General features: G+C 39.8%; 1 protein-coding gene across 1 annotated transcript in view; it reads left to right on the top strand.

Moving 5' to 3' along the window:
- The window catches only part of LOC126237090 (chloride intracellular channel exc-4), a 178,884-nt gene that overhangs the window by 140,589 nt on the left and 24,339 nt on the right, over positions 1–13,956 (top strand). Inside the window, exon 2 of the mRNA XM_049946893.1 lies at positions 11,476–11,618. Within this exon, the coding sequence (XP_049802850.1) occupies positions 11,476–11,618 (143 nt within the window). The remainder of the gene's footprint in view (positions 1–11,475; positions 11,619–13,956) is intronic.

Below are 13,956 nucleotides of genomic sequence, written 5' to 3'. Positions count from 1 at the left end.
TACCGTATATCGCTTGACGACCAAAGCAAGCGTTCGTAGCGGTTGGAAGAAAGCGCAGGTCATTCTTGTTATCAAAATAGGTCACAGAATATAAGCTCAAAATGAGATGACTTTCGTTAACGTGAAAGCTATAAAACTGTGGTGCCTGTTTTATGCACACGTATTATGAAATTTATAGAGACCGAAAATCTCCTCCTGGGAATAAACTTTTCAGTTACATAGCTTTCGGGCTATGTCCATTCAACCATTTCAGTAGTGGAATGTCAGTTATGACGTATGAACGTAAGGACAACATCCAGTTCCCGAGCTTTTCCGACCCGGCCGGTAATTGAATACAGGTCCCTTACTTAACAATACACAATCAAAATGGATTCCGTTCTATTCGACCACGAGACCCAGAAGGCAGTAGGTACCAGCGACCAGTGGTCAGATACGGTTCAACACCGCCGTCAAATGAACAAAATAAAAGCGTACGGAATGTCAGACCAGCTTTTTGATTTGATTGTGAAGCGTGTGTGTATACAAAGAAATCGCAACTCTTGGATAAACGCAGCGAAATGCGGCAAGACCTGCAGAGGTTCGACGCTTGGTGCAAGGACTGGAAGTTGACCTTAAGCATAAACAACTTTAATTTACTGCGTATAAATAGGCAAAAAGAGAGATTATTCTGAGATTAGACGATTTAGCTACAAAATAGGTCAGCAACTGGAAGCAGTTAATTCCATAAATTATCTGGGAGTACGCATTAGGAGTGATTTAAAATGGAATGATCATATAAAGTTGATCGTCGGTAAAGCAGATGCCAGACTGAGATTCATTGGAAGAATCCTAAGGAAATGCAATCCGAAAATAAAGGAAGTAGGTTACAGTACGCTTGTTCGCCCACTGCTTGAATACTGCTCACCAGTGTGGGATCCGGGGATCCGTACCAGATAGGGTTGATAGAAGAGATAGAGAAGATCCAACGGAAAGCAGCGCGCTCCATTACAGGATCATTTAGTAATCGCGAAAGCGTTACGGAGATGATAAACTCCAGTGGAAGACTCTGCAGGAGAGACGCTCAGTAGCTCGGTACGGGCTTTTGTTAAAGTTTCGAGAACATACCTTCACCGAAGAGTCAAGCAGTATATTGCTCCCTCCTACGTATATCTCGCGAAGAGACCATGAGGATAAAATCAGAGAGATTAGAGCCCACACAGAAGCATACAATCCTTCTTTCCACGAACAATACGAGACTGGAATAGAAGGAAGAACCGATAGAGGTACTCAGGGTACCCTCCGCCACACACCGTCAGGTGACTTGCGGAGTATGGATGTAGATGTAGATTGCGGAGCAATCGCTGCGAGCGGCCACATTCATTAAATTTTGCAAGTATGCGTACGAAGGGATTGAAAATGGAACATCCACGTAACACTGATCGCAGGTAAGGCAGATGCCAGACTGAGATTAAAGGAAAGAATCCTCAGGAAGTGCAGTGTACTTCGAACAAGACTTGAATATAGCTCCTCAGTCTGGAATACGTACTAGGTATGATTGATAGAGGAAACAGAAGATCCAGAGACAAGCAGCGCGTTTCGTTACAGGTTTATTTAGCAAGCGCGAAAGCGTCACGAAGATGTTCAGCCAAAGTCAGTGGCTGACGCTACAAGAGAGGTGTGTTGTATCACGCTGTGGCTTAGCCTTAAAATTCCTAAATCGTATGTTTCTAGAAAAGTCAACCACTATTTTGTTTCCTCCTTCGTATATCCCCCAGGAAATCACAAGTGCAAAATTACAGAAGGCTTAGTCACTTCCCGTAGACCATTCGCGACTAGAGTAAGGGAAGCAATAGTATGCAAAGCACCCTCCGCCACACACAGTGGCTTGCAGAGTATATATGTCGAATGCTCTTGAAGTTCGGTGTTAAATCGTTTGTCAACGAGATTTTGAAGCTGTTCAATAAATTCGAACTGCTTTACTTTATTTGGTGCTTATCACATAGTAATAGTTAAAATTCTGAAACCTCCCATGCTATTTTCCAGCCGTTAACCTGTGGAAATGTCGAGGTTTCGTGACGTTTGCTCACCTACAACGCCACTCCCCTCCCCACCTCTAAACGTTATGGCCACATTATCTGGAGGTCTCTTGTGATTCGGTGGATAATGAAGTGAGTGAACACACTAACACACCTGAACTACCCTCTCTTGTTTTGGGTATGGAATTGATTTTCATATAGCAGCAGATTGTGTGCTGCAGAGAAACCTGAGTTCCCTTCCGCTGTTAACACTATCTATTTAGCACAGACCATGTGCATACACGTCTACCTGCTTAACGCCAGGTGCGCTAACCTAGTTGCATAAAGGACAAATAGCAGGCGTAGCACCGTTGAGTGCTCTTGGCTGCGTCTCTTGTCGCCTCCCGGGTCTCAGTGCTTAAGGCAAAAACTATTTTGCCACATTTTCAAGTAACATGGAGAAGGTTAATTGTAACTAAAGTTACGAAGTATTCCCAGCAACCGTATACAATTTTTAAATATACTTAATTTTCCCTGTATTTTATAGGATTCTTCAAAATTTTATTCTGATGACACCCTTAGTGTCGAAGCCTTGGTCAGTTGTACCAAACAGTTACTTGCAACCGGTTGGATGTAAAATGCCTACGTTAAAAACTTCCTCAAACAGTGTAATAATAATCTAACAGAAAAGAGCATGTTTGGTAATAAATCCTAGGACACTTACATTACGTGACATCAGAAACTTCCTAAAATATCAGTTGCTGTCCGTCCAGTCATCAATAGTATAAACAGTCCCACATACTTAGCAAAAGACGGCACAATATTCTAAGGAAACTATACACTCTCAATATAAAATACACAAAAATTTATAATTTACTAGCTCAAAAAGGACACAAAAGTCCCAAAAAGTTATCATTTGCTTTCACAAATCTCAGTACAAACATTCAAAGTGGCGAAACAATGCCATAATAGAACACAATTTACTAAATTACAGAAAAACCAGCATATCAGGTGTCAATGAGATGGTTCAATTAAATTTAATACTGAAACAAAATTGCTTTCAGTTTGATGGAAAATTTTATACTCACGCAGATGTAGCCATGGGATGCAGTATAGCAGGCTTAATAGCGGACATTCTCGTAAATCATTTAGAAGAGATTCTTTCACGCCACAATCACAATCTCCAAAATCGTGAACTCCTACAGTATGTTGACGACACGCTGACGTTAATAGAGGGAAATATGAAGACCTCCAACTAATACATGTTACTCTCAACAATCTGCACCGCAAAATAAAATTCACAGTAGAATAGAAAATAACAAATTACCGGGGTTTGACCATAAACGTAAATTATGCACACAAATTAGAGATTTGTCTTAAACCGACCAAAACATAATTCGCCATCATTAACGCACGTTCTTGTCATCCAAAATCGCAAAAATACGCATACAACACAATTTGCGAACACTATCGCACTCCGGTCAATCGCAAACAACCATATCTTCGGATCCAGACATCCATAAAATGTAAATTAGGTGAGAAATTCTATATAGGTCACACTGGATGGAATTTCAGTAATAGATACCCAGAACACATTCGAGAGAACGACAGTAACCCATAGACCTTTTTCCACAACTTAGACAGAATGACACACAGCGAACGATATAGAACAGGCTGTCGAGGTTTTACATACTGCACAAAAAACCGCTAATGAATATTTTAGAAGAAATCGTAATATATTCACGCTCACAAAATTACCCTCAAGAAATTCTAAATAAACAGGTTGATTAAGTAAACACAAACATCACATAGAAAATTTTATTGAAATTATCCTCCCAAACACGAGATGAGTGGAAAAATAAACTCTAGAAACACATTGCAGATCATGTTACCACTAAAGTAAATACAACCATTGCAAAACAAACGTTTGATAGTAAAACCGAGAAATTGTCACGTACCTCACACACACCACCATTATCTGGCAAATCCAATTCCAAAAAAGGAATAGTATTAAATTACGTGGGGCATTTGCACTCATGACCCGAATGTGGAGCATAGAATTCTCATTCACGTTTATAAATTATTCCACCAAACCCCCCCCCCTTAATCAGTTGGCACTTATAATTCTTGTGGCGTGACACTTCTCGACATAGACCCATCATTTAAATAAAAATGGCAATTACAAAATCTTTCCATTCCCACCCCCTCTCCTTTTGGATAAATTTGTGCGGGCGTCAATGAATCAGATTATACTAGTTAGATTAGCGTTCGTTCATACCTCCGCTCGGCCCTCCACTTTTAGTTGCAGTTGATAGTAGCCTCGACGCGGAAGGAATGTAAAACCTGGACTACTTTAGAATTTGAAAATTAACACACCCCACCAAGAGTAGCCATCGTTTGGTCCAAGAGGCCGCTGCAGCCTGTTTCCGACGTTCCCCCGTTTGGAAAGTAGATTGTGCGCGGTGCAAGGTTGGTAGACAGAAAGCAGCACCCACGCGAATGCGAGGCATGATTAACGAGATAGCAGTCGGTCCGCGGGCCGGGGCTCGTGACCTACAGCAAGGCGCACATAACCCACTTTCGCGCGGTATATATAAAACAGCCCAGCCGGACGCTGCCATTAGCGGCAGCATATTTGTGACGGCGGCTGAAACAGGTTTGCATAGCCCGAGGCGCGAGGTCCGCCTCGGAAACCCGTCCTCGCCGGCCGGCGCTTGAATCACCGCGACTAGCTCGGCCTGGCCTTGCTTCGTCTCCCTCGAGTGGCCGCTCTCCCTTGCCCACAAACACAGCCAGGCTACTTGTCATAAAGCACCGTGCCATAAGTAGCTGGGGCATAGGCTCTTGACTTACGAATCGTCCGCAGCACGGCGTGCTGTATCAGAACAACCTAGCGTAACCAAAAGTTCACGAAATTTGAATTTTATTGTTATCAGTACACTGAAATAAAGCTGTGTGCCGCCCTATATGCCAGTCCCGAATGTGTGTGGCAAGGGCATATGAGCTGAGTGGTTAGGTTAATTGGTGAGCATATTTCCTGTGTAACATTTCCACGATTTTGCGGTGGCTGACTAGAAGGTGCAGCTTGCCTGTATGGTGTTCAAAACAAAACTTGAGATAACCACTGCAGAAGTGCAACAAATGTTAAAGCAAGCTTTTGAAGAGGGCACTTCAGACCAAAACAGGCTTAATTAATAATAACCTCAGCTGATGATCAACACTTTGAAAGTAAGGGATTAGAATATGAAAGTTCAAAAATAGCTATCCAACTTGGGAAAAGTTGAAGTATATATCAGTTTATTGTCAGAAAAACTGAACAGAGGATTGCAATGACTGCTTCAAAAGGACTTAAATTTTCTTTCGAAAATGGTCACTGTTGATGAAAGTTGTTTCTGGCGATGACTGTAAAATTAAGCAGAACTACTTGTTATGGTCCTTCACATAGCTGAAAAAAAGCGTGACAGGTCAAAGTTCATTTGTATTTTAACATCGTTGGCAATTGTTTGTAGAGTTCTCGCTTTTTGTGAGGCAGTCAATAAAGCGTTGTATAGCAATATGTCTATTGATGGAGAATGAGGAAACAGTGCATAATTGCATATGGCCTACATTATTCAGTAATTTTTTACAATAAACAGGTGGACTGTTGTTCCCCATGCACTGTACTCGCCGTACATCAGTGGCAGAATTTTTGCATTGGTGTACTCACTCCCAGGAAGACTACTTGGAAGGTGACTGCAGAATAAGATCTAGATAAGGCTTATTGTTACATATTTAAGGTACTTTTGGGTACTGCCTCATACAAGATTTTGGAGCATGTGAATTTAGAGATGCGTAATGGTTGGTGAGCTTTGAGGCATAACCTCGTATTCTTTGTTGCATGTTTATACAGGGTGTTACAAAAAGGTATGGCCAAACTTTCAGGAAACTTACCTCACACAAATAAAGAAAAGATGTTGTGTGGACATGTGTCCGGAAACGCTTAATTTCCGTGTTAAAGCTCATTTTAGTTTCATCACTATGTACTGTACTTCCTCGATTCACCGCCATGATTTCAAACGGGATACTCTACCTGTGCTGCTAGAACATGTGCCTTTACAAGTACGACACAACAAGTGGTTCATGCATGATGGAGCTCCTGCAAATTTCAGTCGAAGTGTTCGTACGCTTCTCAACAACAGATTCGGTGACCGACGAATTAGTAGAGGCGGACCAATTCCATGGCCTCCACGCTCTCCTGACCTCAACCCTCTTGACTTTCATTTATGGTGGGCATTTGAAAGCTCTTGTCTATGCAACCCCGGTACCAAATGTAGTGACTCTTCGTGCTCATATTGTGGACGGCTGCGATACAATACGCCATTCTCCTGGGCTGCATCACCGCATCAGGGATTCCATGCGACGGAGGGTGGATGCATGTATCCTCGCTAACAGAGGACATTTTGAACATTTCCCGTAACAAAGTGTTCGAAGTCATGCTGGTACGTTCTGTTGCTGTATGTTTCCATTCCATGATTAATGTGATTTGAAGAGAAGTAATAAAATGAGCTCTAACATGGAAAGTAAGTGTTTCCGGACACATGTCCTCATAACATATTTTCTTTCTTTGTGTTTGAGGAATGTTTGCTGAAAGTTTGGCCGTAACTTTTTGTAACACCCTGTATTATTGATGGTAGGTGGTTCTATGAGGTAAACCCACATCACTTTTTTATGGTACAATGTTTGCCTCTAAACAGGGCTAGAACATTAAACCAAATCCCAACTAGCCTAAGTCTCATAGTAAGTACTAAAGATTTCTAGACTTGGGCAACTTTGTAATAGTTGCTGTAGAGGACAATCACTCTACACAAAGAAATACATACAGAATTTTCAAAGGTAATTACATGGAAGTATGATAATCAGAACTCTAAAACGGTTAATACCACAATTTCTGGGAATGCAACTGTAACATATGCTGCTTTTCTTATACTTTGGCTCAGAAATTTGTGGATCGAGAAATACGCCGTGAAAAGTAGATACTCAATAGCACTTACCTGAAAAAATTTGCGAAAATCAGCCATGACGTAACAACTGAATAAACTAAAAAATGCATAAGGCAACTTTATACCCTGTTAGCTGATAAACAGAAGTCTATCCTGGGCGAATCTTTCATCCTGCAGCAAAATGTATGCTACTTTGAAACTTCCCGACAGTGTGCCAAACCCAAATCCTTGCTACATTCTTAACTGGTATGCGGTTCTTCTTGTCTCCAGATGTTGTGGCGAACTCGATGTTCTAGATGGTTTTATAAACTGATTTACCAAAGTCTTTATTTGCAAGTTCTGCCATATGGTAGGTGCGATAGGTGATAATGTCTCTATCAATGCACTTACTCCGGCCAGATAAGAGATGTAATCTACTTAGATTTCAGTCTCCAAGCACCTCTCCTGCTGGCAAACATCCATAAAAGTTCTCCTGCATACTTCGCTAGACTAATGTGCAAGACTAATACTGAAATGGGCTTCTCAAGGTCCAGACCAACTCAATTCAAAGCACTGGCAAATCCTAAATCAAAATACTTCACATTCTGACGAAAGTTGGGTATACTAAAACTAAAACTGTCAAAAGTACTCAGATTACTGAATAGGTGTCTTCAGCTGCTGTTCGTAATTTTGCTGTTTCAGTGTGTCTTAGAAAACTGCATTCTATCACTTGATGGTGAACTAAACAAGCATATAGATACAAAGTAGACTACTTCCAACTGAAAGTAAACATTTTACATGCACCATTTTGTGTCAGTGGGTAATATTTTGAATTATTGTTAAACATTAGAACTGACATTTTTTGATTAGAGCAATACTACATGAGACATTGTGCATTTTAAACCCAGTGATTAAAATACTTCTGAGAAGTAAATTCAAGGACAGACTAAACCTGCAATCTCCTAAAAGAGCAACTCACATTGGGGATAGATTTTGTAATTGTTAAAAAAAAAATCAGAGTATCAAAAAATACACTTCACTCCATATGTATCCTGTGATTATTTAAAATTGTGTTGAACTTGAACTCTAACCTGGGTAATTGTCTTTCAGTTGAATTGAATTGAATTGAATTGAATTTTATTTGATCCTGTAAGATTACATTGTGTACAGTAAATGTACGTGTAATATAGGACATGTCAAAGTATTAAAATTCTTTATCACTTATTTTGTCTACACCTTTAGCTTACATTTTTACATCACTGATAACGAGTAACAATATATACAAATTTAATGGCATAAGTATTCTGCAACACTGTAAAACTCTTTTTCGATGAGATAGTCTTTAAGTTTCTTTGTAAAGTCATTGTGAAATACACTGTCTTGCAGGGTTTTGGGCAGACTTCTTAGTAGTCTGATACCAGAGTACTGGGGTCCTTTTTCTAGCATTGCCAGTCGGTGGGGTATGCTCCGTACTTCATTCTTCTTTCTTGTATTGTGGGTGTGTACACCAGCATTTGTAATCCAGTCCTCACTACCTTTTGTGATGTACACTATTGTTTTGTATATATACAACGATGAAAAAGTTAAGATACCTAAATTCTTGAAACAGTTTCTGCATGTTTCAGAGGTCTTTCTTCTTAAAATGGTCCTAATTGCTTTTTTTTGTAATGTGAACACTCGTTTTGTCTCTTGTTTGTTTGAGTTTCCCCACACCGTCACTCCATACTGTAAGTATGGTTCGAAAAGTCCATGATACACTGTACACAGAAGGTTCTTGTCTGAATACTGTGATAGCTGCATCATTAAGAATATGACAGAGCTCAGTTTCTTACAGACATTGTTAATATGTTTTTTCCATTTCAGTTCATTATCCACAAGAATACCTAAGAATCTAGCAGATTCTACTTCTTCCAGCCTTGTTCCATCAACCTCTAAATCCATGTCTACAGCCTTTTCCTTGTTTTTAAACACTGCATACATAGTCTTTTTTAGATTTATAACCAGTTCATTTTCCAACAGCCATTGAACTGTGACATTTGCAGATATGTATGCTCTTCTCTCAAGCTGTTCCATATTTTGGTCACTATTTAGTATTGTCATGTCATCAGCATACAGTATTTTCTTTTCTTCCTCCTCAACACCTATATCATTAACAAATACATTAAATAACAATGGCCCCATTACCGAACCCTGCGGCACTCCATATTTGATGGATTTGGTTTCTGATTGGTACGAGTTTCCTAATGATACATACTGCTTGCGGTTGCACAAGTATGATTTTATCCATTCACCTGGTTGCCCCCGAATGCCATAGTTGCTTAATTTTTGTATCAGTATTTCATGGTCAATGGTGTCAAATGCCTTTGAAAGATCCAGAAACATTGCAGAGACAACCTTTTTCTCATCTAAGGACTGTAAAATGTATTCTGTTAGACTGACAATTGCTGATTCTGTAGATTTACCCTTTCTGAAACCATGTTGTGAGGTCATGAGAATGTTATGTTTGTCCAAATAGTTAACTAATCTGGTATACATAAGCATTTCTAGGATTTTTGAGAAACCTGATATCAGTGAAAATGGTCTGTAGTTGTTGGGATCATCCTTACACCCTTTCTTGTACACTGGCACTACCTTAGTTATCTTCAGTTTTTCTGGAAAAATTGCATCTCTGAAAGAACAGTTTGCTATGTTCAGCAGTGGTGGTGTTATCTCCTCACAAACCAGCTTTATTACATGATTTGATATTTCATCATCACCAGCTGATTTCTTGGACTTCAGTTTCTGTATAGTTTTCCGCAATTCCTCTTCCGTGACTGGTCTTAAGAACATAGTACTGCATGATCTTTTTGGTACCTTAATACCCTTCTGTTTTTGACTATTTCTTTCCAATTTTAGGTTTTCTACTACACTGATATAGTTATTATTCAGTATGTTTGCTATTTCCATACCATCTGTGACCACTGTGTTGTCTACTTTAATTGACCTAATACCACCTTCTTTGTTTGACCCATCTTTTTCCTTTCTTCCAGCATTGATTGCATTCCAAGCTGCCTTTGCCTTGTTTTTTGAGTTCGCTATAGTGGTGTCAATTGCTCTTGCTTTCGCTTCTCTTATTGTTTTTCTATACTTCTTTTTTAACATTTTATAGTTTTCAGCTTCGCCCATCCGTCTCACGTCCTGAAGCTTCCTTCGCTGTTCTAGTATTTCACTCGTAATCCACTGTGTTCGATCTTGATGCCTTTCTTGTCTCTTTACTTTGGGAAATTCTACATTAAAGTGGTACTTAATTGTTGAAATAAATGCATCATATTTTTCATTTACACTCTGGGCCTGTAGGGTTTCATTCCAGGTTTCCTTACTTAACATTGTTCTAAAGATGTTGATATTTTGTTCACTGATGATCCTAATTTCTTTGGTTGTTTGTTTTGGTTCTGATACTGTGTCATTACTTCTGCAAAAGCTGATTAGTTGTCCATGATGATCAGATATTTCTGTCTGAACTACATGTGACTCATAGTTACACATATTAGTAATTATGTTGTCAATAATTGTCTCACTTTGTGAAGTCACTCTTGTTGGTGCAGTTATTGTCACTTTCATGTTATGCTGTATTAACAATTCTTCAAAATCCTGTCTTATTTTTGTGTCTTTTTCCCATGTCAATGTTGAAGTCTCCACATATAATAAGATTTCTCTTCATATTCATTCTCAATAAGCTAGCAACTTTTTTTAGAAAGATGCTAATATTGCCACATGGTGACCTGTACACACAAAACACTCTAAAATCCTCTGCCACTATACCAGTAACTTCAAAGTCTTTTTCTCTAGCTATGGGAAATGTAGCAGCTTCACTGTTTACATTCTTTGATAGAGTACCTGTTTTAATATATATACAAACGCCACCACCCTTATATTTAGATCTGCAGAAGTAACTAACTAGTTTGTAGTCCTTTATTGCCACATTATGTATTTTACTTTCAGTTAGTCCATGTTCACTTATGCATAATATGTCTGGTCTTACTTCACTCAGGAGTACTTCTGCTTCTAATTTTTTGTTGCCAAAGTATTGAATATTTTGATGAAGTACTTTTATCAACTGAGGGTGCATCTTGCCCTCAGATACTCCATCTGGCATTCATTTTAAATGTTATTGTGTGTATGCTGCAAAAAGTAAGAAAATTAGTTTCTCATAGGATAGTTGTGCAACACATTGGCAGTATTTCTGTGGAATCTGGAAGGTATTAGTAGTGGTCTGAAAGATTTCAATCTGTGAAACTTCCTTAAATGACTTTGTTAATAATGAGGCCATTAAATGATAAATGTCTACATTTGGATCCTAATCAAGAATACAGCTTCAATGTGTTTAAATATTTAACACACTATTTTGGCTTGACTGAATTGTTTTTCAGATTTTTATAAAAAATTAGCTTTAATTTTGTTCAGTGGTGTTTTTTGATTCAGATTTAAAACATTGACTAGAGGAAGTTATAAATTACATTGTGTAACTGAATTTTCTTTTGTAGGCATCAACTATCGATGGCCGCCGCAAAGGAGCTTGCCTCTTTTGCCAAGAGTACTTTATGGACTTGTACCTGCTGGCTGAACTCAAAACCATTAGTCTCAAGGTGACAACAGTTGACATGCAGAAACCTCCACCTGACTTCAGGTACAGTTGCCACTTTGCTCCTCAATCTTCCTCATTCCTTACTGTGATACAGAAAATTGTTTTAAGCATTTTCAGGCTTTATCAATATCATTTTGAAGAATAATATTTTCTTGTATCCTCTTTCAAACTGTCACTATTGGAGGCAGCAGACAAAGAAAATTACTTGAAAAATCCTCATTTGGAGGTTTTATATATTAGTGCTAGAAAAGCGTATCTGAATATGACCACATATTTCAGCATTTTCAAGTTTGGCAGTTCTTCTACACAGCGTACAGTGAGGCAGTGCACAGTGTGAAGGTAAATTCACAATCTTTGGTAGACTAAGGATTATTGTCTCAAAAATTTGAAACAAACTTTCATTTTTTGCCTTCCCCCTCATCCTTACTACAAATGGATTCTCCCTCAGGTGTCTGAGTAATCTGCCCCAATCCCAGTTATTCCACAACAAATTCCTTTCCTCCTTGACAAAGGAACAAGAAGCTACAAAAGCAAAGATCTCTGTTATCTTCTTCAGATGTTTGTATGAACAGACTTTCTGCACCTGAAGTCTGGTAATGAATACTCACTCTGGCACCTTGTAATTTTAAATTTCTTATTTAAATACTGCATTTGATAAACATAAAACTACTAATGAGGCATCAGATCACGTTACAAAATGTTGCCTGACATTTGGTCAGGTAGTGGTATAAGAAAGTACAATATCAATATAATAGAGGGAAACATTCCATGTGGGAAAAATATATCTAAAAACAAAGATGATGTGACTTACCAAACGAAAGTGCTGGCAGGTCCACACACACACACACACACACACACACACACACACACACACACACACAATTCTAGCTTTTGCAACCAACGGTTGCTTAGTCAGGAAAGAGGGAAGGAGAGGGAAAGACGAAAGGATGTGGGTTTTAAGGGAGAGGGTAAGGAGTCATTCCAATCCCGGGAGCGGAAAGACTTACCTTAGGGGAAAAAAAGGACAGGTATACACGCACACGCACACGCACACACATCCATCCATCCATCCATCCATCCATCCACACACACACACACACACACATCCATCCACACACACACACACACACACACACACACACACACACACACACACACATCCATCCACACACGCACACGCGCACACACACACATCCATCCACACACATATATATATATATATATATATTCCATCCACACACACACACACACACACACACACACACACACACACGTGGTCAGCTGATGGTGTGTGTGTGTGTGTGTGTGTGTGTGTGTGTGTGTGTGTGGAGGGAGAGAGAGAGAGAGAGAGAGAGAGAGAGAGAGAGAGAGAGAGAACACTGAGACCTGTCAAACTAGAATAAACAATAAGAGTAAAGATAAGACAAACCTGACTGGTTGGCCAAAAAGGCCATGTGTTCTCAGTTACTGTTTAAATTCAACACTTCCCACAAGGTCTCTGAGACCAAATGTATTAATTTTTCTGTGCTTGTGTTTTTGTGCCTATGAATCTTTGGAGGTTCTCGATGCAGGCCTCTTGCAAGGACTCTACCATCAGTCGTAGTTGGCTGGCTCATTGTCCTCTCCTCCATTGGAAGAACATATTCCATTGTCCTTGTGGTTCCTGTTTGATGGCGATACACATTTTGCTTGACTGTCCAAACCTAGCCACCCTGTGGCGGGCTCTCAAGCCACCCTGTCATTAGAAGATGCCTTGGCGATTGACTTAGTTTGATGTTTTATTTGTGAAGGGGCTTTTAAGACTCTCTTTAAGGGAGGGCCACTTAATCTCATCAGCCCATTTAGGGGTTGGCAGAACACTCTGCCTCCTCAGCCCAGCTGGGCTGCAGCTGTCTGGGCTTGGTGATCCACCCTGGCCCTCAGCCTATCTGCTCTTTAACTGTTTCTCAACCCCTGTTGCATGGTCTGTTAGACTTGTTCATCATGTCTATCTGTGCCTCTCTTGCCCTGTCCGTGTTGTTAGTCTTGTCTTAGGCTGTTTCTAAGTGAGGTACCTCTGGTTAATGGAGGGGGGTGGGGGACATACATCCCATCATTGCATTCTGCTTTCGGGGGCTTCCAGCTGCTCGCTAGATATGGTGCCTTGCCTGCCTTTCTTCCTAAATCCCCTTTTTTTCTTTCTTGTCCTTTATGTAGTCTTTGTTGACTTCTGGTAGATCATGGGGTTTTCATCTTCTGGATTTTGTGCGGTAGGCCATCTCTGATCTACAGTCCCATAGATGTGTGTCTGAGGGGGGAAAAAGATTGAAGGCATAGTAGTTCAGTCCCTTTAGTCATCCAACCAACCAGGATCAAGTCTAAGGTTTTGTGTGTGATCAGT

This window comes from Schistocerca nitens, chromosome 2 (genome assembly GCF_023898315.1).
Source record: "Schistocerca nitens isolate TAMUIC-IGC-003100 chromosome 2, iqSchNite1.1, whole genome shotgun sequence".
Classification (NCBI taxonomy): domain Eukaryota; kingdom Metazoa; phylum Arthropoda; class Insecta; order Orthoptera; family Acrididae; genus Schistocerca; species Schistocerca nitens.
The sequence above is the reverse complement of the archived record's forward strand: the minus strand, read 5'-3'. Positions and strand labels throughout refer to the sequence as shown.